Raw genomic sequence first — 27283 nt, 5'->3', positions numbered from 1 at the left:
ATGAACCAAGAGGTATTAAGTGCCACTCCTAGAGATTAAGAGTGAAGTCCAGGCATATAAAATGATTTGCCTGGTTTCATAGTGGTTGAAGTGGCAGAGCTTGGATCCGAATCTTGGATCTGTTTCTTTATTCAACATACTTTACACTGAATCTCATTGTCTCTTTAATTTACGTAAAGTGAATCTTGTTCTTAGGACAACAGAATCAATAACTTAGAAACTACAAAAGAAAGTTCATTCTCAAATTCATTCACAAATTCCTCAAACTCTTTTGGAAAAGACCCCTACTAGAAGTATTTCATTCAATATAATATTTTCTTTTCAACTCTAATTTTCCCCAGATTTCTAATCTTTTGGAGTTTTTCCCTAAGATCAGTTGCCCTAGATTGATGGCCTTCTAAATTTCTTGGTAAGGTTTCTTCATCAGTTCCTTTGATATGTGCTTCTAAGTCATCCCCCAGTACTAATAATTCTCATATTCAAGAACACAGTATTATAAAATTAAAGAGCCATTAATACCCCTTCAAGGATACCTATTCCATTTTACAGATGAAGAAACTGACAACCAAAAATTTTAAATGATTTGCCTAGGATAACATAGGCAAAACCCAAATGTTCTGACTTTTGGTCTTATGCTCTCTATGTTTGAAATATGACTCTGGTTATGGATTTTCTGAGGCTGATATGATGAGAGGATGGTGTTAAGCACCTAATTTTCTCCTCAATGGATCTTCCTAGTATCATACTCAATTTTTGTTTTAGATACAGTGCTACAGTGGAGAAAAAAAACCCTGAATTTATTGTTCTCTGATGTGCCCTCTTCTCCTCCATGGTTTCATACTAAAGACTAAAAACCAAGAAATGCACTGAGTAGCACAAGTATCATGGATGTCTCAGCTAACTCTTCCTGCTTAGGATATTTTTTATTACCAAAAGATGAAAGACTAAATAATGCCCTGAACTGGTTTCTAGTATCAGCTCTGCCATTCCCTCTATAAAATGAGAGAAATGGAATGGATAATCTCTAAAGTCCCTTCTGGCTCTAAGTCAATGATTCTAAGAACCTATCTGAATGCCACTCAATGGTGCCCTTTCAGCAGAAGATGAAGGAAGGCCTTGGACCAATTTTTAAAACCCCTCTAGACTTCAACATCAAAAGGAGATGTATCTTTAACAAATAAATCTTACTCTCCACCCCTTTCTCCTCCAGCTCTCCTTAACAGAACTAGCCATTCCTTCTAAACAAACTCTTAACTCTGATCCGTAAATGAATAAATATAGCTTGTGCTAGGGAACCGCTGTGTTGAAGGGAAATTAATCCATCAGGTCCTGTTTGACTTTTGTGATGTGACAAGATTTATTACCTATAATCTATCACGGGGAAGAAAACTCTAGTGCCCTCCATCATTCTGATCTATATTAAACAGTTGTTTGTTGGCAGGTATATTAACACAGCTAGTAATTAGTGCTGTCGAAAAGCTTAAATAATTGCCTTGTGAAGCAAAACTTTGCAAACAGATTTCATACGCTGTAATTTAACATTCTCACCAGTGGAACTATTTAAAAACCCATCTAGTGCTCTTTATTTCACATAGGCAGCTAAGAGTTTGGGGAAGAGTATGCATTAATAAAATAGTGGAATCTCAGTCAATGCCTCGGACATCAGTTAATTCAGTACCTCTTTGCCTTTCTGAGCTTGAATGGAATCTCCCTAAAGAACTTATCAAATATTTTTACAGAAAAGGTGACCCTCCCTTTTCTTATGAAAAAAAAAGCTTTAGAAAGAGTTCTTCTAGAAATATTTTTGAAGAACAATGATGAATTATATAACCGTAGGATTTCAGAGTCATCTAGCCTAGATATTCTTAATCTGGGATCCAAGAACTGTTTTCCTCTACTTTTTTGGTAACTGTATTTCAAAGTAATTGATTTCCTTTATAAACCTATATTTTTTTAAACTTAAAAGCACTATTCTGAGAAGTGGTCCATAGGTTTCAGTCTGCCAAAGCTCCATGATGTAAAAGAGATATCAAGTCCTCCATCCAATCCAACATTTGCATTTTACAGATGAAGAAAATGAGAACTACAGAAGCAAAGAGACTCACTCTAAGTGACCTAAACAGCTTGTGGCAGATCTAGGACTAGGACCCAGAACTCCTGATTCCCAGACACAGAAGGATAGGATTGACTGTGTGTTTTCTCTCCCACCTTTGTCTTGGATTATTATGTTTCTGATGATATCTCAGATGTTGACTAGGTTTTATAAATGTTGAGATCCAAAACTCATTTAAAAAAATAACCTTGGTGACAAATATATTATGGTGATTCATTTAAGTCAGCATTGTGCCTTTTAAAAGGCATCAACATTAGACGTTTACTCTCGATGACAACTAATAATAGGAAGAGTATGGATGCTATTCTCTGTAATTTCATCTTTCCTATTTAATTACAAGATTTTAAGAAATAATCAGGAAATCAAATATTTCTTCAATCTTTGGGACAGTGTTAATAGGGTATGGCTTTTAAAAGCCCATTCATAAATAAAGCAGCTACAAAATACAGTAGAAAGAACACTGGATTTGGAGTCAGAAGCCACAGTTCCAAACCTTAGTTCTGCTACTCATTACCTATGTGACCTTGTGAAAAATCTCTTTACCTCTTTGGGCCTCAGTTTTCTCATCTGCAAAATCAAACACCTGGACAAGATGACTCACAATTCTTTCCTTCTCTAAAGGCTATGATTCCATGATCCCACTGAACTACACTAGCAAAAGTATGCTCTTAGGAACCAAGAGGGAAATGGGTATTCCGATGTCCTTCCTTACTTTATTTTTCTCTACTCTAATCAGATTCACACATAATCAGGGGTGGGTGATCTATGGAGACACATGCTCTGCTTTTCCAGTCTAGGTTGTCAGGGTTGTTTAACCTTTGGAGAAGCTACCTGGAAGAGCAGAGAGCAAGTACCACTGCTTTGTCTCAATAGTCTCTTTCTTAATGATACATGCCTTAGGCTTGGTGCCAAATGCACTCATATCCTAAGTTAGTGGATAATCTTCCCTCCTATTATACCTAAGATCAACATGATGCCCTTAACTAAAAGTGAAATGAGAACAGGGCTTAAGCATTACTCACCCCGCCAGGCCAGTGTTGAAAACAACTTCACCAGCAACAGACGATGGATGACCAAACGAGTAACCTTTCATCTTGGTTCCATCTTCTAGTACAATATGTGCTGTCTGCGCCTAGAAAAACAAGCCACATGAGTCTTGGCAACACAGAAAAAACTATTATATAATGGCAGGCAATTAGAAGCCTGAACATACTGAAAGATTAAATAATATGGCACTGCTCAATGTATGACCACCCAACTATTAACATCTGGGGATAAACTCCTGCTTGTTCTTATTCTTCTCAAATGAATGACATTTTGTCATAGACAGGTGTTCCAGTTCCCTCTGGAAAGGAACAGTTTAGAATGTTGATGAACCATCTGTATAAAGACTATTCATAGTGGATATCGAGAAGTCTGAAATGCTTGAATTAAGTGACATCAGTTATTACTGTCACTATTCCCTACTTTCTTCCAGCAGATTTTTAGGAACTATTCATTCAGAGGTTCATTAAATATATATATTATATATATATATATGTATATATATATATATATATATATTCTGAACTGCCCTATGGAGCTTCTCTGCTATTATGGACCCTTATCAAAACAAAAAAGGACCATAAAGCCAAAAGACAAACACTACTGGGTTTTTAGAAATTTTTCAAGTCAGGTATTTATTGAGTGCCTTCAAGATATAAGACACTGTAAAAGGCACCCTAATGAATTGAAATGTTTAGAAATAAGAGCTAATAAAACATTAAGGGCATAGCCAGTCCACTTCTTTAAAAGTAGTGAAAGATGTAGAACTGCGCTCACATCCCACTTTAGTCTGTGTCCTCAAACTCAAAAGGAATCCTCATCATTAGAGAGAGTGTGGGATCTATTAAGTTAATCAATCACCCACCCACTCACTTAAAGTGAATGACAAGATACTCTAGTCATGAGACCTTTATCAGGAGAGAACCTCCCCTTTGACTTAATTGTACATCAACTGTACTTAATTGTGCAATCAAATGTATTAAGCTAATGTCTATCAATAAACTTCTTCAATAAAACAGAAAGCCAGTTCTTAATCTAGCATTATTCCAGTAGCAAGCCAGGAGTTCCTGGTTCTAGCTAAGCCCCTGAGAATCACTTGTGGGAAGGCAGTGGTAGGTGAGAGAAGTTAGGGAGGAAAGAAACCTCAGCCTCCTCTCCCATCCCTTGATTACTGGAAGATCTCATGAACTTCGGAAGGTGGGAAGATTTGGACACTAAAATATCCAGGGTCTGTGCATCCCAGGCAATATGTCCTCCTCACAGTGGCCTCTTATCTCTATGCTTTTTGGTTCTCTGTCAGTGCCATGTCTTACAATACAATCAATGTTTTCCCCCTCCTATCCCAAGCTGACCTCTCTGAAGTCCTATCCATTCTTCCCCTCTCCTGGGCCCCTTCTCCTCACCACCATTTCCCATTTTCATAACCAACTCCCTCTTCCTAGGGGGTTGGAGTGTCATAGGTAAGCACCAGCAAAGCCTCCAGGGATTCAGGCCAGACTCTATAAGTCTCCAGGAGGAGCCATCCCTTTTCCTGGAACATCTGCACCCAATTAGGACCAAGGAACACCTCCCCACCCAAATAGAATTTGTTCCTTGTGTCAGACTTCTGAGTTAGAACTCAACTACTAAATTTGCATTTTATTCTCTCAAACTTGCATGTGGTACACACACAGTCATCTTACTTTATTCCAAGAAAATTAGTTAGAAAAGTTGAGATCCTTCTGTAAGGGTTCAATAACCTACAAAATGAAAGAAAAAATAGACACCTAAAACAGTCACTTCTTTGTCAAATGATATTATCATTGACTTAGAGCTGGAAGGGACATGAGAGATCATCTGATCCAACCCCTCTCATTTCCCTAATGAGCAAAATGAAGAACAGAGAGGCTGAATAATCTGTCAGGTTAATACTGGCATTGCTAGGAGTCCAATTCAGCCAGTGCTCTCCTACCTATAATATCATGTCAGTGCTCAACACAAGAGCTGCAAGTTCCTGTCTTTTAGTGGAATGCTTTGCATACTCTGGCACCAGAGAATTAGCTGTGAGAACCTGACATTTTGTTTATTTTAGCATTTTTATCTCTGAGGTGAAATTTCATCTCTCTACAGCCTTACGAGAAGTATTCAAAAATCTCCAATTTGGTCTCTTATCTTCTGCTTTTTAGCTTCTTAAGCCCATACCCCAAATGACTTTCGTTGACTCAAAAGAAAAAAACATCATTGGGTTACTTGTACATAAATTGAGACACAGAGGATAGATTCACTAACTAATTAATAGCTACCTATTTAACCCCATTCAAATATGGTTCCAAGGAGACCATCTTTTCTTGGTGGCTTCTTCCAAAATCATGAAGTACTTGCTCTTTCCCATATTTAAACACAGCCTTTCCCTTTTCTAATTCAAAATACTGACTTCTAGTTTTATGGAGCAATGACAATTTGGATCCAAAAGTCATCATATTTATAGGGTGAACAGTACAGCACACACACACACACACACACACACACACACACACACACACACACATCAGTGCTTGATAAATGCTTGGGAATTTGAAGATTAAGATGCCAAAACATCACTTCCTTGTAAATATGATAATAATTGGCTTTTCTGCACTGTTTTACAAATATTATGTCATTTGAGTCTCAATAAACACTGACAAGATACATGTTACAAGTGTTTTATTCTCCTTTTACAGATAAGAAAACAGTCTCAGAGAAACTAAATGTCACAAGTGTCAGTGAGGATTAGAACCCAGGCTCCCCCCACCTCCAAATCCAGCACCCTTTCCTCTATGGCCCTCTTCTTCTGTATTGAAAGATTGAATATTTCTGACTTTAGAGGGCCAAGGCATTCAATTCTCTGCTTTTCAGAAAACAGAAGCAAAGAAAATATTTTTTAAACATAGAAAAACTAACTCTAGCAGAACCTGAAAAAGGCTGTTTAACTGATAAAATCTGGGAAAAGAAAATACAAGAGAGCTGTTATGGTTGGTTTCTTATGCCAGTTTGCCCTGAGCACCATCTGCCTCATGTACTATTTTAATTTATCATTTGTCTTTTCCCCTTCCCTTCTGCACCCCCAATATAAAAGATTCAGAATTGAATATCCTTATTTTAAGCACCATCTAATCTTGTACAGAAGATGAAAATTATGTGTTGAATGGAGCTGATTTTTGTTAGCCCTTCTATAACCCTGCACATCCTCCTCTCCAGTGGACTGCTTTCTTACTTTCCATCTACTGAAGATATATTTGAGGAGACATTTACTGTTGCCTGAAATAGTCTTGGAGATTGTGTTCAATATGTCTTTTGGCTCCTCTAATTATATTTTTGCTCGTTTCTGGGGCTTTTTATAGATCTCCCAATCCTCTCCCCTACTACACATTATATTTTTACAAGCCTTCTGTTTATTGCCTATACTACTCTTTACATTCCTCTTAAATGCATTGGCCTCCAATGGCTTTGAAATGATGAGTGTCGATTGGGTTGTCTAAGGATTGATGGAGGAACTCTGTACAATGAACTATTATATGGAATCCCTTCTTCTAGCTAACAATCCCAAAGTGCCAGTTCATTCCAAAGTGATTCCCCACCCCAAATCACCTTGTTATCATCATAAGATATTTTTGCAGTCTTGGTAATAATATGTCCTAATACATAAAAAAAATCTTCAACACAGAAACTAGATTATAGCACAAAGTTATTTTCCAAGTGCTCAGTGCTAAGCACTTTGGTGCCTTAAAAGCTAAAAGTATAAAGGAAACCACTATGAACAGAAGGGCATATACTTCATTGGTGCACTGAATAGATAAGTTAAAGCTCCTGAGAAAGACAATAAAATAAATTTAAGTACTAAGATCTTGAATGGAATTCAAAGGTCTTGGAAAGTTAGTACTCAAGTCCTAAAAGTCAATAAATCAGAACTTTTGCCATTCATTATAAACATACTGAAATTTGAGAGATCAGAAGCACCTCAGATTTTTAAGACTGGCTTTTACCCACTGCCTCTTAGAAAATTACAGCATTTCTCTCAGGCAAGTGGGAAATTTTTCTCTATATCTAGTTTAAATCATTTTTGCTTAGTTTTAGAGATATTTATTTTTGGTTTTTTTGTTTTCCTTTTTTGATATGGAGAGTTTTTTGTTGCTCATCTTCTACCTAGTACCACCTACATAAGCAATATTAGCAGGCAGCTAGTGAGCTATTGTTTTCTTCCAGCTCAAAAGGCAATTTTTTAATACTTCATCCTAGCTCATCATTTTCTCCTTGTTACTTTTTTCTAATTCTTAAAAAAAGCTTTTATCAAAACAAGGAAACAAGCAAAAATGAATGAACTAAAGGTGCTGGATTAGTATGCAGAGGATTAGTATGCAGATTAGTATCAAATCCTGATTCTGTCTTTTGCTACTCCCAGAGTGACTGTAGGCAAGTCCCTTAACTTCCATATTCTGGCCTAAGTCTTCTCATTTGTAAAATGAGGGAGTTGGACTTGATGACCTCTAAGATCCCTGTCTACTTGGACCTTATAATCTTAAAGTTCACGTGTCAGCCTCATGTTAACTGACTGGAAGCATAATCATTATGAATCCCCACCCTTAATTACAGGATCCCAAAATCTCTGAGTTGGAAAGAACCTTGGAAGTCCAACCCATTCATGAACAGGAAATGTCTCTACAACAATACCAACATGTAGTCATTCAGTCATTTCTTGAATTTAAAAGGAATCTTTCTATTTTGGGGTAGTTCTAAATGTTTTTTTTTTCTTATATGAAACCTAAAGGTCTTTCATAGCTCTTACTTTTGCCCTCTGAGACCAGGAAGAACAAACTAACCATCTCTTCCACTTAGCCCATCATATATTTGCAGAAAGCTAAAATCCTTCCCCTAAGTCTTCTCATCTTCGGGATAAGTATATCTAGTTCCTTCAAACAATCCTCATGTGACTGTATCTTGAGTCTCTCATATCTTGATTGTTTTCTTTATTAATGTCTTTCTGGAAATGTGGTGTCCAAAACTGAATAATACTCCAAATGTAGTCTGACCAGGGCAGAATAAAATAGAACTATGACCTCCTTACTGGTAAAAGGACAAACAACAACACATCCTACATCATGTCTAATGCAGCTTAAGCTTGACGTTACCTTTTTTTAGTTGCAATATTGCATTGTTGGTTTGTTGCCTTTTCAGGTCACTAAGACCCTCATATCTTTTTTTTCATATGAACTATTACACAAATCTCTCCAATCTTACACTTGTGAAGTTGGCTAACTAAATCCAGCTTCAAGGGGGTGGAGCCAAGATGGTGGAGTAGAAAGACACACATACACTAGCTCCGAATGCACAGCCCATAAAATATCTGTAAAAAAGAACTACCAACAAATTCTGGAGAAGCAGAAGCCACAGAACAACAGAGTGGATGAGTTTTCTGGTCCAGAGAGCCTGCAAACCTCTCACAAAAGGTCCTTCACGCTGCGGACCCAGATCCCAGCCCAGCCCTGTGTTGGCCACGAGGCGCCAAGAGGAGCAGATCAGAGCAGGCTTCAGGGACGGAATCTCTAGCGGCCACGTGGGTCCCTCCACCAACAGGTGACAAGGGTCGGTGAGAGGGTCTCTTTGGCAGGTCAAGAGGGGAGTGGGGTGCCCCCATAACTCAAGCCCCCTCGGGAGGCAGCAGTGGAGGCAAGAGCAGACCAGGGCTCCCCAAGCAGGCAGGAGCCCAGATCCATTGTTGAAGGTCTCTGCATAAACCTCCTGAGGGAACTGAGCCCATGAGGTGGCCCTGCCCCCACCTGAGCACCTGAACTTAATCTCACACTGAATAGCAGCCCTGTCCCCATCCAAAGCCCTGAGGCTGGGAAGCAGCATCTGAATCTCAGACCCCAAGCACTGGCTGGGCAGATCAAGAGGCATGGTGGGTGTGGAGAGAATACTCAGAAGTCAAGTCACTGGCTGGGAAAATGCCCAGAAAAGGGAAAAAAAAATAAGACTATAGAAGGTTATTTTCTTGGTGAATAGGCATTTCCTCCCTTCCTTTCTGATGAAGAAGAACAATGCTAACCATCAGGGAAAGACACAGAAGTCAAGGCTTCTGTATCCCAGCCCACCCAATGGGCTCAGGCCATGGAAGAGCTCAAAAAGGATTTTGAAAATCAACTTAGAGAGGTGGAGGAAAAACTGGGAAGAGCAATGAGAGACATGAAAGCAAAGCATGAAAAACAAGTAAACACCCTGCTAAAGGAGACCCAAAAAAATGCTGAAGAAAATAACACCTTGAAAAATAGGCTAACTCAATTGGCAAAAGAGGTTCAAAAAGCCAATGAGGAGAAGAATGCTTTCAAAAGCAGAATTAGCCAAATGGAAAAGGAGGTTCAAAAGTTCACTGAAGAAAATAGTTCTTTCAAAATTAGAATAGAACAGATGGAGGCTAATGACTTTATGAGAAACCAAGAAATCACAAAACAAAACCAAAAAATGAAAAAATGGAAGATAATGTGAAATATCTCATTAGAAAAACAACTGACCTGGAAAATAGATCCAGGAGAGACAATTTAAAAATTATGGGACTACCTGAAAGCCATGATCAAAAAAAGAGCCTAGACATCATCTTGCATGAAATTATCAAGGAAAACTGCCCTGAGATTCTAGAACCAGAGGGCAAAATAAGTGTTCAAGGAATCCACAGAACACAGCCTGAAAGAGATCCAAAAAGAGAAACTCCTAGGAACATTGTGGCCAAATTCCAGAGTTCCCAGGTCAAGGAGAAAATATTGCAAGCAGCTAGAAAGAAACAATTCAAGTATTGTGGAAATACAATCAGGATAACACAAGACCTAGCAGCTTCTACATTAAGGGATCGAAGGGTGTGGAATAGGATATTCCAGAAGTCAAAGGAACTAGGACTAAAACCAAGAATCACCTACCCAGCAAAACTGAGTATAATACTTCAGGGGAAAAATTGGTCTTTCAATGAAATAGAGGACTTTCAAGCATTCTTGATGAAAAGACCAGAGCTGAAAAGAAAATTTGACTTTCAAACACAAGAATGAAAAGAAGCAGGAAAAGGTAAACAGCAAAGAGAAGTCATAAGGGACTTATAAAAGTTGAACTGTTTACATTCTTACATGGAAAGACAATATTTGTAACTCTTGAAACTATTCAGTATCTGGGTACTGGGTGGGATTACACACACACACATAGAGACAGAGTGCACAGAGTGAATTGAAGAGGATGGGATCATATCTTTAAAAAATGAAATCAAGCAGTGAGAGAGAAATATATTGGGAGGAGAAAGGGAGAAATGGAATGGGGCAAATTATCTCTCATAAAAGAGGCAAGCAAAAGACTCATTAGTGGAGGGATAAAGAGGGGAGGTGAGAGAAAAACATGAAGTTTACTCTCATCACATTCCACTAAAGGAAGGAATAAAATGCACACTCATTTTGGTATGAAAACCTATCTTACAATACAGGAAAGTGGGGGATAAGGGGATAAGCAGGGTGGGGGGGATGATGGAAGGGAGGGCATGGGGAGGAGGGAGCAATTTGAGGTTGACACTCATGGGGAGGGACAGGATCAAAAGAGAGAATAGAAATAATGTGGGGCAGGATAGGATGGAGGGAAATATAGTTAGTCTTATACAACACAACCATTATGGAAGTCATTTGCAAAACTACACAGATTTGGCCTATATTGAATTGCTTGCCTTCCAAAGGGAAGGGGTGGGGAGGGAGGGAGGAAAAGAAGTTGGAACTCAAAGTGTTAGGAACAACTGTTGAGTACTGTTCTTGCCACTAGGAAATAAGAAATACAGGTAAAGGGGTATAGAAAGTTATTTGGCCCTACAAGACAAAAGAGAAGATGGAGACAAGGGCAGAGAGGGATGAAAGAAGAGAGAGCAGATTGGTGACAGGGGCAATTAGAATGCTCAGTGTTTTGAGGTGGGGGAGGGGATAAAAGGGGAGAAAATTTGGAACCCAAAATTTTGTTAAAATGAATGTTAAAAGTTAAATAAATAAATAAATGGGAAAAAAAGGTAGCAATAAAAAAAATAATGATAAATAAATCCAACTACAAGATGTTGTTTGGTTGGGGGTTTTTTTTTATTTTTTTTTTTTGGTTTTTTGGTTTGTTTGTTTGTTTGGTCTAGAACTATTATTTCAACAAAACATGGCACTCTTGGTGTGGAAATGCCTTCCATGTATTCAGATCAGCTACTCTTATGCGACATATATTCTTGCCTAGAGTTATCTAGAGACACAAAAATTTAAACTATTTGCCCATGGTCACACAGCTAACATGTATAAGAAGACATTTATCTCTACTAAATTTCCATTTCTTAGATTAAGTGAATTATTCTTTGACTCAGTCACAAAATGTGTTAGCTAAGTGTCCTTGCAATACCCAATACCTAAGTCATCAATAAAAATGTTACACATCATAGATGCTTAGGCACTCCACTAGAAACTTCACTCAAATAGACAGTAATGACTATTCTTTGGGTTCAGTCATTCAACCCTTTTCAAATATATCTAAATATTTTTTTTTGTTTAACCCATATTTATCAATTTCTCTATAAGAATAATATAAGATCTTTTGTTAATTGCTCACTAAGATCTAGTTAAACTACATCAAAAAGATTTTCATGATCAATCAGTGTAACAACCCTATCCAAAAAAAAAAAATAAGGTTAATCTGGCATGACCTCTTCTTGACAAAATAATACTAAAGTTTTATGATTACCTGTTCATTTTTTAGAACTTAAATAAACACTCCTTTAATAATATGTACTAGGATTTTGTCAGGAATGGAAGTTCCATTCATTAATCTATAGTTTGATGACTCTTATCTCTTCTCTCGTGAAAACTAGAAGAACAATTGCCCTTCTTCAGTATTTCAAGTAATGCTGAGCCTTCCTTTTCTCCACAATCTTTTAAAGATTATTGACAACAGCTCAGAAATCAAATCTACCAGTACACAAAGATGTAGTTCATCTGAGTCTGGTGACTTGGATCAACTCTCTATTACTCTGATTTCTTTGCCTTTTCCAATCCAAAGACAATTTTTCTTGGCAATGAAAACAGAAGCTAAATAGGAGTTGATCATATATCTGCCATCTGTTACCATCATTCCATCTATCCAATCAAGGATCTTTATCCTTATTTTCATCCTCCACAAAGTCTGTTCTTTTCCTCCTAGCAAGTAGGGGTCTTTCTTTGAACTCATCATAGCACTTTCTTGGTCACATGTACATTCATGCCCAACTTTGTATTACAGTAGTTTGTTTTTTTAGCTTGTCCACTCTTCTAATAGACTATAAGTTTTCTGAAGGCAAGAATCACATCTCAACCTTTATATCTCCCTCAATGCATGGCACAGTAGTCATCTAATGCTTGACATGACACATAGTAGTCATTTAATGTTTTCAGGCAGACTTGAACCTATGCAAATACTACCCTAGAAAGCTTTTTATTTAATCCTATTTTTTTAAAGAAGCTATCATGTAGTATGGAGTCATTATGAGCCATCAAGAACCCCAAGTTCTTCAACATACAATTTCTAACCACTAACATTTAGTGACTTCTTTTCTCTTATTACTTGACAGTCTGGAGTTGATACCACTTTATGTCATTTATATCATTCAAATTGTATGATGTGGGTTGCTGGGTCAAAATGCTCTATTATCTCATTATTATGCAATATCTCTTTGCTAGGTATGGGTCATCTGCTTTATTATTCGCATTCTCTCCCTCCCCATGTCTAGTCAAAGTAAAGGTTAATTCTGTATAGGTGTCCCATGGCACATAAAATGAATTATGGACTTGAGATGGCTCTACTTGGCAAATGTTGTCTAGCAGGTATCCCAAGGATAACCATTCAAAACAAAAATGAAAGCATTTAACCTAAAGTTTCAATAAAATGAGTCTAGTAGATCTATATAATTTCTTTCTTTTTCATTCTTTCATATTTTTTGCAGCTCCCAGACTATTACTAATAATTGAGTTCTATTATTAATACTACTAATCTGTGCATTTTAATTCTCTGTCTTTCAGGGAAAGGGAAGATAATTGGGTTCAGATTCTATATAACACATTCTCATTTTTTTCCTTTACGTTTCATCTAAAATGCAGTCAACTTGCTTCTTCCCTTTCATTGATGCAGTCTCTCAATTCCCCTATTATGTTGATATATCAATTCCACATTTTTTATATTGTAAAATAACTGCTAGAAGACATGTGCTTTAGTTTTTATTTGGTTTCAAGACAAGACATTATTAGAACTGCCTCCTGATCATTTTGTAACGTGAGAGAGATGTTTACAACCAAAAAGAAAGAAAAGTAATATTTTGAAAACATAAATTATGAGAAACCAGTGCTTTTCTAAACAACAGAACATTTTATCAATGGATACTATTCAAAGATACATGATGCTGCATTTGTGGTTAATCATCGATGAAACTTAATAATGGATGGTCCCAGCAGCAATAAAATTTTAAAAATTATATTTGCTTTTACAATGTGTTTTTATTTAGGTTTTAAAATGATATTTCAGCCATTCTGGATATAAATAGTATATCAAATGAAAGAGCTGTTAGCACTATCTCACTCCACAAAATACCTAGGGCAGAGACCATACCAGTTTTGCAGCTGGGTGGCTCAGTGAAAATAGCACTGGCCCTGGAGTCAGGAAGACCCAAGTTCAAATACAGCCTTGGTAATTTACAAGCTCTGCAATCTTGGGCAAATTTCTTAAACTCTCTAAACTTCAATTACTTCATCTGTGAAATGGGGATGATAATAACACCTAACTCCTAGGGTTGTTTGTGAGGACAAAATGAGGTAATATTTGTAAAGTGTTTTGCAAACATTAAAGAGCTTTATAAAAATGCTAGCTGCTGTGGTAGTGATGATTTTTATCCCTAGTGCTCAGCACTGTGCCTGGGACATAGTAGGCACTTAATAAAAGTTGATTGATTATGATGATGATTTGTATCCCTATCACCTAGCACAGTATCCGGAACATGGCATATCTCTAATAAATGTTGGTTGATGGATTTAATTTGACTGAACACAAACTTTAAAACTATACAGTTTTTAGCATCCTGCTCTTCTACTCAGAATTTATGTCTAGATCCTACTCAATGGCAAAGAAAGACAATATGCCATCATTAACAGATGCAAAACACTAATCTAAGCCAAACCAGTCTCCTTTTCTGTCTAAATTAGTTTCTTTAAGTATTTTTGGGGTCCTTTTGGGTCCTTTGGATCCTTATCTCTCCTCTTTGGGGAGAAGTAAGTAAAGATTTTGGTTTAAAAGAGTCCTAGATGGGTTTCAGTCAGAATGAATAAGTAAAATTAATTAAATGATAGTGGATTATATCAACAAATAATTTTATTATAAATTCTGCTTAATTACATCTATAACAACTTGAACTTCAGTTTTATTCTAGATTAGAGGTTCTTCAGTTTTTTGTACCATGGACTCCTCTGACAGAAATCTAGCTCCATTGTCAGGGCAATGTTTTAATGAATAAGTTAAAATACAAAGGAAACCAATCATATTGAAATATGATTCTCAAAAAAATTTTTAACAAGTTCATGGATCCCAAGCAAGAATTTCTGCCATACATCATGGCTTCACTTCACATAACCTGCCCACAGGGAGGTAAGAGTTGATTGTAGATTCTGAAATCCCCTAGCCAATGTACATAAGAATGAAAGGTTCCATTAATAGAGGCTTCCCAGGATTTGGTCTACCTGGCCCTCATGGTTTGAGAGCCATACAAACTAAACACAATCCTGAAGCAGTTCTGCAACCTTCAAAAGTATTGGGGTAAATGTGAGATTTGTTCAGGTTTGGCCTAGATAAATTGGATTCCAGAGAGCATTCAGGGCCTGGGTGGCTCAATCTGAAATATTTGGATATGACTTCTGCTATTCATGGAGCCAATCCCATTTGGAACTTCTAGATATGAGCAAAATCGCTGAGGAGTATTGGAATGATCTTCCTTCTCTAAGTACTCCTTAGAATTTGGGATTGGTCCAGTTCCAATTTTCTAAGGGGGAAAAAGACCCAGAAAAACTTCCATAGGCCCACTCCCAGAATACAAACTGGGGGTATCCAGGTACTTCCCAGGGGCAATGAGATAAACAGAATAGCAGAAGCGGTAATAATGCAAACTCACATTGATATTGCTAGGGTGTTGAGTTTTTTTACAATTTACAAAGTAGTTGCTTTATATAACAAATATAAAAAGAACAAATATGTAGTAAGTGTCATGGTAAGTCTCAAGAACAAATATATAGTAACTCTCATTTAGCTAATACACTGCCTCTGACTTCAAAGAGTTTAGGAGAGGGAATAAACACTAACGCAGACACCTATCATATGGAGCTAGGTGATGCAGTGGTGCCAAAAATGCCTGAGTCCAAAACCTGCCTCACACACTTAGTAGTGGTGTGACCCTGGGCAAGTCATTTAACCTCTCAGCTTTAGTTTCCTCATCTGTAAGATGGGGATAACAATAGCACCTACTTCATAAGGTTATTGTGAGCATCAAATGAGAAAATATGTGTAAAATACTTTGCAAACCTTAAAGTCTTATATAAGCGCTAGCTATTTTTATTATAATACATGGTATTATATGGCGTGGATTACAGAGCAGTAGCAATGATGTGAGATGTGAGGATTGTTCTCAACTGGGAGTATCAGGGAAGAGTTTTTGCAAGGGATGGCATCTGGGTAGAGGAAAAAGGAGAAGGAAAGGCATTTTTGAGTTGATAAGATAGATTGGGTAATTAGTAGTCATGATATTAGCTAATTATTCACAAGCATTTAACTGATTCTAACTTTAGAGAAAGAAATGAGTTGTCTCCAGGAACTGTTAATACTAAATGTTGCTCACTTTCATCTGGGGATTTAAAGCAGAGTCATTCAACAGGATGAAGATTTTATACACCTTATAATTTCTGTAAAATGTATTACCAAGTACTTTAACCTTCTGCTCTTCTGTGCATATCTGATTACTTCTTTTACTCCTTTTTTTTTTACTTTGTACTTTCAACTGCATAGTAAATCGAGAGGATTGAACTTAGAGTCAGGAAGTCCTGAGCTCAAATCTTGCCTTGGCTTCTAAACTAGTCTATGAACCTCGGCAATTAGTCTCAATTTTTCTGCTTGTAAAATGAAGATAAGAGTTCCTACTTCACAAGGTTGTTGTGAGGATCCAGTGAGATAACACATATGTAAAGTTCTTTGAAAAACTTAAAATGTTATATAATTGATATTATTATTTTTACTTCTATATCAGAAATGCCTCGTCTTTATGGCCCTAGATGGATGAGAGTGAAGGAAATTTCTTTTCATGTATTCTCTAGTGAAAAATTTACTGACTGGCAGGCCCTTGCATTCTGTGCTTGTAATTATCTGTAAAAATGGAGGCTTTTATGTATTTAAAATAATTTTATTTTAAGAATAACATGAATTTTTGTATCTAAAATAATTCTAATGTAGTCTAAAAAGTTGTTGGTTGGTTTATTTTAGATTGATCTGGAATGTTTCAAATGTCAGACATTGAGATGACATCTTCTTTTTCCTCTAAGATATTAGGAAAAGATAGTACTATATTTACACAGGGCATTTCTTCCACCCAAGGGAAAGCTTTAGTGTATTTTTACTTTTTCCAAAAAAAAATTGAAATGCCAAGAAAAATATCACTGATTGATTGATTTTTATCCCCACTAAAATAATTGCTTAGAACTAAGAAACTAGAGTAAATGGGTGAGTGTTATTCACAGGAGCATGCTCAGTCTGAGACCAGGTTGAAGTTATGTCTTTTCAAAGCATTTTGTGTCATAGCATCAATGCCACAACTCTGACTGGGATTCATGGCTAAGTTACTCTTCACAAGCCTTGAAAATACACCTCTAGTGCTAGATTCACCTCATTCATTCAAAAAGTACAGGTTCTAGAAGTCAAACAATTATGAAGCATTTTGAAACTGTCTAGACCACATTCCTACTGCTAGGTAAGTTTTTCCTAGCATGTTTGCTACATGCTTAATAATCATTAGCTAGACTTTCATTTATCTTTACTCATCTAATCAGACTGTTCTTAAATTGAGGGTATCAGTAATTTTCTTTGAACTCTCTCTGTCCTTTGAACCCTTTGCTTCAAAAGTTTGGGAGGAAGGAAAGTCAGAATGAAAACTGTTAGTGAAAGCTAAAACTAATTACAGTGAATATCTATCTACTAACTTAGACTTTTGCATACCTGTGGCTGCTCAGGATTACATGAAAATTAAAGCAATGTGTCACATCTTGTTACCAGTAGATGCCACGTCACTGCTTCAGTTCAAGAAACTATGGCAACCTCAGATATCTCTGTAAGATCACATGTGCAGAACTCATGATAGCTAAATGTGTTGTTCCCTTCTGGTTCCCTGATCTATAAGCACTTTAAGATTAAGAAAAAGCAAAAACAAAACAAAAATGCAACAATGAAAAACCGATTAGAAGGTTTAATCAAGTGCAAAAGTGACTAGTACTCCAGTAAGTTTCAAGAGATATTATGGACATAGAATTCTGACCATTGAAAGCCTAGATATGGCTATGTGAATAACAAGCAAACACACACAGAGAGAGAGAGAGAGAGAGAGAGAGACTCCCCTCCACTATAATGAAAAACTGTCAATTTACTTTCTTTGACAATTTTAACATTCCAATCAGGTTGACTATATAACCAATCCAATGTGTTCAGAAATAAGTACAGCCTCCCTCAGAAAATTAATATAAACCCCTCTTCAAAAAGAGCTGGGGGAAGGGGGTGTCTATTCAAGGATGATACACAGGCAGCCCAATATCTCCTTGGGCAAATTACTGTATCCATTTTACACATCTGTAAAATGGGAATAATGGCACCGCCACCCCTTAAAGGGTGTGAAAATTAGCCAATAAAATCATGATGATTCCCTTTATAATATAAAGCCGCTAGCCAGTTAGAGCAATAAATTCTACATAAGAGCTGAGGATAAAAAACTGCTTTTACAATAAGCCCCTTAAGCCAGTTGCGGAAATGAAAATGATTTACTCTGGGAACTTTGACTGTGTTACAGTGGAATCATTTATCTATGGGAATGATTTGCATACTAGAAAAACTAGAGGTCCCCAGTGTTCCCTTCCATTTCTACCAATGCCTAAAGCTACATAGACATTTGATTTCAGGCCTGCCTGATGTTTCTGAGCTATAAGTTCACTTCAATATTCATTCTCTATGAAGTCAAGTAAGTCTGAACCAGGTTTTAAATGTGGGAGGCTTAAAGATAGAATGTATTTCAAATAATGATTCCGTAGGTAGTATGGCAATAAATTCAAATCATGATGTGTTTTTATTGGTAAGTAAAATCTTATTTTCACTTTCCAAGTTAAACTATAAAAATATGGACAGTTTAGACTCTATAGAACCTAAGCCCATTTTTTATAGCTTACGAATATTTAATGATGTTTCATTTTAGTTACAATGCTTTTCACTGAAGGATTTCAAAGTACCTAACAGCAGTAATCAATTAAACCTTACAACATCCTAAGTTAATATTAACTCATTATTAGTTAAATTTAAACCAGAATACAAATATATGACAAATTTTAAAGTCTATGTTTGTGTTCTGAATACTCAGGTATAAGGCTGAGTAGGATTCATAAGCACTTATTTCCTTTTCATAAATTACAACGTTTATGAGAACACTACAAATGGTATACTATATATAAATGATCAACTACAGGACTAAAGATTATCACAAATTTTCAGTTGGTTAGGTTGGCATTTTACATTTATGAAGCTTTCCACTTTGGAAGTCTGAGAGAGAAACAACAGATTTTTTTTAATCGGTCTTGACCGTGAAGAACATAATTGACACAAAGGGATAGCCAATTCATAGATGAAAGGATTTTAAAAAGATTTTTACAAGCTAGGAAATATATTATATGATCCTATTAATAAATTTAGGAAGTTGTGAGTTTGAGGAGATAGCAAGTTCAATATGAGTCACTGGTGGGATATTGCAGCCAGAAAGTATGCAGGAATAAATAGGTGATGGTCCTACTGTAGTCTGTTCTCCTTAAGTAGACTGCTTCAACAGAAGTTGAAATATAAATGTTACTTATGCTACAAGTGGACACAGATTTGTTTTCAGTTTTGTAAACTAATCAAAAGAGGCCCAATAAAATTCATCAAGAAGACAGAGACATTATGCTCACTCATGTGAAATATTTCGGACCTTTGCCAACATATTCATTGCAGGGATAAAAAAGGCTAAGATTTGCTGGTTATGGTCAAAAGAATAGGGAAGGAGTAATGAAAACAGCAGAGAGCAGCTGGAGAACTCAGGCATCCAAATGCATGAATGTCAGACTTGATTTTGTTTCCTCCCTTTGCCAATCTCTTCAACAGCCTCATGCCATGGCCTCTAGAAGCTTTTTAGGCATTTTGCATATGACACAAAGCTAGGGGCCCAATGCCTCATGGCCTTCCTAAAACCATTTTCCCTCTGAGAAAGTCTGGCAGATGATCACATTAAGAGGGAAGCTATGTTCATTTCATGGTAGGAGTCAAAGGATGGGACTTTTAGAATCATCAAGAGGCACCAGATTTTGTAGATAAGCTTCTGGAGAAGCTGAACGTGGGCGAACATGGCTATACTCTAGACAGAGTTCTTAGCAGAAGGAAGCCGGAGAGAGGATTTCCAAACTACTCTCCTCAGAGTCGTTCAAACTTTTGTGTGGCCATCTACCTATACGACTATTACAAAAGTTTGTCAGTCTTTAAAACATTATGGTGGAGAGAGATTTGACCCTGCTCAAAAGGTGGTTCACAGGATTAAAGGAAGTTTCCCTCACGCCCTCCCCCCAAAAATGAAGGAAAATTTTGAAGAATAATACAAACTTCCTCAAAACAGAGCTTGCACGTGTCTGTCTAATATATCTATTTTACAACAGTTGATTGCCTCACAGATCTTATTGTCTCATGGATCAAAACAGATAATAGAGGCAAAGCTTTTTTTGTTGCTGTCCATTTGTTGTGCCAGTCTTGTCTGGTTTTCTTGGCAAAGGTACTAGAGTGGTTTATCATTTCCTTCTCCAACATGCAAAACATTTAGTACACCTTAAAATGCTATTTTACTAGGGATAAGGACAAGATCTGATTTCAGTAGTATAGGAAACTTTCAGATAAGGAGAATGCAATCCACCTGGATTTGCACTTTCTCTGCGATTTATATAATCTCTGAGAATTGACCAGAAAGCTGAGAGCCTAAGAAACTCATCCAGGGTCAGAAAGCTTGTCTGTATCAGAAGCAGGGCTTCAACCCATGTCTTTCTGGCACAAGCCCAGCTCTAATTATTACCCCATACTGTCTCTAACTCTACAAAGGTCAGCTATTTTAATTATTATTGCCTGACAGGGCTATTTAGCTTTGTAAACCAGGAAAAATTACGTCAATATGTGCCATTACCACTTCATTTTTACTATCATCATTATTCACCTTATTTGGGATTATAATATGCTTTCTTTTTACATGGCTTCAGATACACTGTGGGTGTCATCATCTCCTGTAAAACACAACTATATAAAATCCTAATATAACACTGTGAACCTTGAAAATATATGGAAGTATATGCCTCAGCAACAATGTTATAAAGAAGTTTCATTACATCACATTTTTTATTTGTAGGTCTTAGAATGTAGAAAGAATAAGAAATAATAGATGGTCCAATACTACATTAGAATTCCTGAGATGTTCTTTCCAGATTCTAAATCTGTTGATCTGGGGATATTAAAAATAAACAAAGGGAAGACCTTCAGGATATAAATTAGATCCTGAAGATACAAGTTATGGAAAAATATGCCCAAGAATACCATACAATGAGGTACAAAGGGGTTGTGATCTGTATCAATGGAGGGACCATTTGCACATGGGTAGAACAGGAAGATCCACCAAATGACTTGTTACAAAACTGCCACAATATAATTGAATGATAGCAATTGGTAGTATTTATTGAAGTTGTCCACTCCATAGCTAAAAATACCTGTGAAAACATGAACAGATTTCATGACTACTGTGCACCTCAACTATATAGATAGTACTCATGATCTGACTTGAGTTCAAATCCTGCCTTAGACACTAACTAATTGTGTAATTTGAGCAAATCATTTAGTATGGTTGTGAGGATCCAATGAGAATTTATATATACATAAAATAGTATGGTATGTAAATGGCCTTTACAATTTTTTAAATCCTATGTAAATGTTAGTTATTATTCTTATTATACCTGAGTTTTAAACAACAGGTGCATTTACTTGGGGATCTCTGAGAATTAAAAAATCTACAAAATGAAAAAATTATCTATAGAGAATAAACTAAGACTCAGCAGGGTATGGAGAAGCTAGTGGGACACCAAATCCTTTTATCTGGAAAGTTTTCTGGCTTAATAATGACTCTGGTCAACAAGCTATCAAGGGCATTTTTAGGGGGGCAAAGAAGGCTAGGGGTAACAACTTACTGTTTTTCCAAAGGAATAAGGATTCTCAATTTGTTACTTTTTCCTTTCAAAATAACATGGAATTTCCAATATTAACCTTTTGGGACTTTCCAAAGACTTCTTACCTCATGATTAGTCAGGCAAAAGCTGATATTTGGAGGGTGCAATCTTAACTTGAGAGGTTAATGTCAAGGAAAATAATCAGGCCTTTCCACCATCACATGGTCCCCTGACATGGCTATGAAACATGATTTGGCTAACATATGCATCTGAACCAGTATGACACTGTTTTCAGAGTATAAACATGAATACAAGCAAGGAACATCATTTGAGTATTTGAAGTAATTTGAGTATTCAGAAGACCACTTGACAATTCCAGAAAATTATACCATTATTAAGAAAAATAATTACTACTACCTTATTACAGGAATATATAATAAAAAAAAACAAAGTAAGCTGATCAGCCCCTCCCACAAATCAGAAAACATACCATTCTTAAGTTTTAATTTAATTATTGATGGTATTAATGAGTTTCCATAGCTAAGTAAATGAGTAAGGCTAACACATTGGGTGGAACTCAGCAGTGAATTTATGGAAGGCCATGCACAGGATGGGCAGGCTTCAATAGGTTATGATCTGCATTATTATAGGCAATACCCAGATGGATGACATGCCAGATTGATCCAGTTGAATATCTGTACACAATACTTTGAGATTACATCAAAGTGCTTCATATGCATTATCTCATTTGACCTTCTCCTTAGCCCTGTTAAGCAAAGTGGACAAGGCCAGGTCTCTTTATTTTCATGTCACAAGGGAAAAAACTAACTCCCAAAGAGATTAAAGGATTAAAATCTAGATCTTCTGCCTCTCATACTCCTAGATCTTTCTACTCCACTACATGATAATTCACCTCATGCAAATGTTAAATATTTTCAGCACTAACAGAAAAGCTCACATATTTGGCATTCTTCTCTATTTTATGGTTGTTGGTCAATCTTTTCCTTGATGTCATGTTCATTTAGGTATACAGCCCTCTTACCATTCTTTCCTCTAGCCTCACTAAAAGTAAAATGTGGCAGGCTCATTTGGCAGGACCCCAGTCTATAAACATTAGCCAAGAATACACAAACCAAAAACAGTATGAACAAACAAGGGCGTAATTTGCTGTCGTCAAAACCCACCCTTGGCCCTTTTTGCCAAAGGGTAGGATAGCTGACCTCAGAAAACTCAGAGGAAGTACCCAATTGTAGCTGACTGACAGGACAAGCTTCACAGACCTAGTTCCCGCTGCACATTTCACACTCCATTCAGTACTGTACTAGCTGTAGGACTAACACCTCTTTGTCTACTGGCCATTATTAATCAACACATAAGTCATCACTTTGCACCACTAGCATCTTCTAGGTATAGGGTTTTTGTCCCTCTCAAAATATTAAAAGGATTTATAAAGCAGAAAAGGGGCAGGGCTATGACTTCCAAGGATGAAAAGTTAGAAATGGAAGTGGGGCAAGAAGCAGGGTAGAAATCTGCAGCAAAATGAATCAACAATAGCAGGGTCCTGTTGGGCACCAGTCAAAAATTTTAATAAAACTATTTTGGAAGTTCAAGAACTCCTATTTTTCATGCCTAGCTTTCCTCCAGAAATTCAGGCCAGACTTGATTGAATGTGAGTAATGACATTTACAGCCAGCAATGATGCTTTATTTCTCCTACAAATTTGTCATTCTTAGCTATGAACTGTGGCACACACTTAACACATCTGCCAATGGGAGGAATAAGATCTGCTTTCTCTCAGAGTTCATCTGCAGAACTGTTATAAACATCTTCTGAAGCTTATTTTTTAATTGGGCTGGACATATATATATATATATAGCATTGAGTGAGACCCAGGATATGTGGATTCCAGTCTAAATTCCATCCATATGGCCCTCTGTGTTCAGTTAACTAATAGCACTGATTAAGTACCAGCTGTGTGTCAGATATTCCACTGGGAATCACAAAGACAAAAATAAACCTTACTTTAAGGAGGTTATGGTTCTGTCACAGTAAGCCACATTTCTATTTCTATTTCTATTTTCTTACCATACAAAATAGAGATAATTCACATTATAGTAATATTGTGAAGACAATCAGTTATTGCATCTTAGATAGTCTTAGATTTACAGATTCTCCCCAAAAGAGTATAAATCCAGGATATTAGCACTTTCATTGTGCTTCTTTCTCTGAGATGGGTACGTCACCCTGTCAATAAGTATTTATCAAGTGCCAGGTATTACGCTAGGGGCTGGAGATATGGAGAAAGGTAACAACAAAGTCCCTACCTTCTAGGAGCTCGTATTTTCCTGAGAAGTATATTTATAATTTATACATAAAGTATCCTATTCTTTATTCCCATACTCATATCTATCCTATGGTTAGGGAAATACCTTCCTAATAGCCTCTCCTATTTCACTGAAATAGAATCCAAACAAATTAATTACTCTAGTGTTTCTAAATCCACTGTTATAATTTCTCTTGGGACTCATATTTCCTAGAGCTTCTTCTGGTGAAGTCTTCCAAGCTTTAGTAGCTGGGACTGTTAACCCCTAAGTGGAACATTACAGAATGACTTAGCTAATGGTAGGTGCAACTGGTATGCCCAAGTGTACGTCATTTGTCTCCTCTCTCTTTCTTCTCTCCTTTCTTTTTATCCCACCCCTTATTTTTCCTGTTCATTCTTTCTCTCTCACTCATGAGCCTTAGGCCTATTGGCCATACCTAGCAGCGTCTATATTCATTGCTTACTTAGCCAGCCCAGTAGTATTCATGGTATTCATGGTGAGAAGGGTTACTGCCCTCAACTCACCCCCCAGACCTAACCAACCTAAAACTGTGGATGCTGGAGAATTAGTTGCTATTTTTTTTCAAATAAATATTATGGCTATGCCTATTACAGATAAAATAATATACCACAAATTAGAATCAACTGCTTTTAAGTTGCTAAATGGCTCAGGCATTTTTGTGATAGGGCCACTTTACCACTGAGAATTTGTACTACTTAAGATTCTTTTTGTAAAATGTTAATTTGTCTACTTAAATTTTGCATTCATTGTTAATAACCTTCATTTGCAATTACCACTGTTATTTCATACCAATATAGTGATAAGCATCTTCACACATTAATACAAAATTAAAAAAAGAAAATCAGGTGCTGCTATTGACATTTCATCACTTGTAGGATCATAGAATTAGAGTTGGAAAAGATCTTCGATATAACTAAGTTCAATCCTCTCATTTTACAGAAAAGGAAACTGAGGCACAAAGAGGTGAAATGAATTGCCTGGGCTTACATAACTAGTAAATGTCTGAGGCAGGAATAGAAGCCAGGTTTCTTGTCAAGTCTGGTACCCTGAAGGTTTAATATTACAATGTTTTACTCTGTGTCTCAGTTACAATATACTACTGGAACAATCTGAAGGGCTCTTTGCCTCTATTTTTTTGTCTATAAAATGGAAATGATATATTTGATATACTTGAAGATGTGCTAGTAGGAGAAAAGTAAAAATAATAACTCCAAGTTGGATTGCTAACATCAAATGACCCTTAGGGGGGAAAATTTCATTGAGATTATTCAGATTTGGGGCATGAAAATTAATTAGCAATCTTCCCATGCACCTAAATTTTTTCTTATTAGAACTGTGATTTCATCGGTATAGGAAACATCCAATGTGGACAATCCCTCCACCAGTGTAGACAAACACCTGCACTGCCACTTATAGCCTTAAAGAGCTTCCTAGGACAGATCCTAAGAGATTAAATCATTGCCCAGAGTCACACAGCCAGTGTGTCAGGGAAAGGACTTGTTCCTCTAACATTGAACTATGAAGCTGGCTCTCCATTTACCACACCATAATGCTTTTCCTAGTGCCCTAAATTATTAGTAGTACTTTATGGATTCAAAAAGAAGTTTGGTCAGATACCAAACCCTTGAGTGGTCACTGGAAAAATTATGCCTATGTCTTATGTATTCGCAAAGGCTTATAAACTTTTGCCTTCTGTGAAATTCACCCTGGAAGTTTCAAACTCATTGCAAATTAAAATGTGGATTTGTTGCATCATGAAGTTCTACATCAGGTAAACAATCAATTAGTACTTAGCTACTCAATTCAGATCCCTTGCTTCTTTAACAAGGGAACACAGCAAGTCTACCTTCCCTGCAGCAACCATTAAACTATACTGTATCTGAAAGAACAAAAAAGGGAACATTACCTTAACGCTCAGCAGCCTGATGCCAGTCCTTGATACTTTCCATTGTCGTTGAGCAGCTCCATTGCAAAACCCAGTTTTCAGTGCCTTTACCACTTTGTAAGCCGTCAAAATCCTCGTCATCTTGAAGGTGAAGATTGCAACTAAAACTGAACAGAATTGGATGGATTTTTAAGGGACTTAATTATGAAGCTTTTCAATTAAGGTGAAACAAAATTTAGGAATAGAGTGGTGCAGTCTTATGTTTAAGCCTGGCTGCACATTCAGTTCCCGTTGAATTCCCATTCATTCTACCATTAAATATCTTTAGCCATAGCTCCTCCTTCTCTCCAACCCCTCCTCCCCATGTAACTTCCTGAGATATTCCATGGCCATGGAACACAAATTGCATCACTTCAAATACCAACTTCTCCTACTGAAAATATGCAAGCACTGTAGAAAACAAGTCACCTTCAGAATGACCTAAACACAGAGGAAAGTCTTAAGAACAACATATAAAACTCTGATTTAACACCTAAATGATGTGAAAAGGTGAAAGATCTTTCTACAGAGAGTATTGTCTAGTTTCCTATTGATTAAATTTTGAGTATTCAAAAAAACCTGAAGTCTTATGATGATATGAGGAGCATAAGAAATTGGTGGTCAAACATAGTATCATTTGGCACATTTATATTAAAGGGAAAGCAACCCTTTGTTTTCAAGGAAAATAAAACTGTTATCCAGTTTTCCCAGAAGTTTTTGTCAACAGTGAATTCTTATCCCAGAAGCTGGGGTCCTTGGATTTATCAAACAGTAGACTGACATATTCATTGTCTACTGTGTCTTGAGTACCTAAGTTATTCCACTGGTCTGCCCTTCTATTTCTTAGCCTGTACCAAGTAGTTTTGATGATTGCTGTTTTATAATACAATTTGAGATCTGATAGGACTGGGCCACCTTCCCTAGCATTTATTTTCATTAATTCCCTTAATATTCTGGACCTTTTGCTCTTCCAGATGAAAGAGATCATGAAAATGGAACAGGGTCCCATTTGTACAAAAATATTTATAGCAACTCTCTTCGTGGTGGCCAAGAACTGGAAAGTGAGGGGTTGTCCATCAATTGGGGAATGGCTGAACAAGTTGTGGTATATGAATATAATAGAACAGTAATGTGCTCTAAGAAATGATGAACAGGAAGATTTCGCATAGACCTGGAATGACTTATATAAACTGATGCTGAGTGAAAGGAGCAGAACCAGGAGAACTTTGTACACAGCAACAACCACAGTGTTAGGGAAATTTTTCTGGTAGACTTAGCCCTTAACAGCAATGCAAGGACCTAAAAAAATTCCCAATGGACTCGA

At 36.8% G+C, this 27283-nt stretch overlaps 1 protein-coding gene across 1 annotated transcript in view; it reads right to left on the bottom strand.

Annotated features, from left to right (window-relative positions):
• The window catches only part of CPS1 (carbamoyl-phosphate synthase 1), a 151861-nt gene extending 125646 nt beyond the window's left edge, over nucleotides 1-26215 (bottom strand). The window contains exons 1-2 of the mRNA XM_072617474.1: nucleotides 25942-26215; nucleotides 3136-3245 (exon numbers count right to left, since the gene is read on the bottom strand). Coding sequence (XP_072473575.1) covers nucleotides 3136-3245; nucleotides 25942-26061 — 230 coding nt within the window. The 5' untranslated portion in view covers nucleotides 26062-26215. The remainder of the gene's footprint in view (nucleotides 1-3135; nucleotides 3246-25941) is intronic.
• Nucleotides 26216-27283: the final 1068 nt, after the last annotated feature.

Source organism: Notamacropus eugenii, chromosome 6 (genome assembly GCF_028372415.1).
Source record: "Notamacropus eugenii isolate mMacEug1 chromosome 6, mMacEug1.pri_v2, whole genome shotgun sequence".
Taxonomy (NCBI): Eukaryota; Metazoa; Chordata; class Mammalia; order Diprotodontia; family Macropodidae; genus Notamacropus; species Notamacropus eugenii.
The sequence above is the reverse complement of the archived record's forward strand: the minus strand, read 5'-3'. Positions and strand labels throughout refer to the sequence as shown.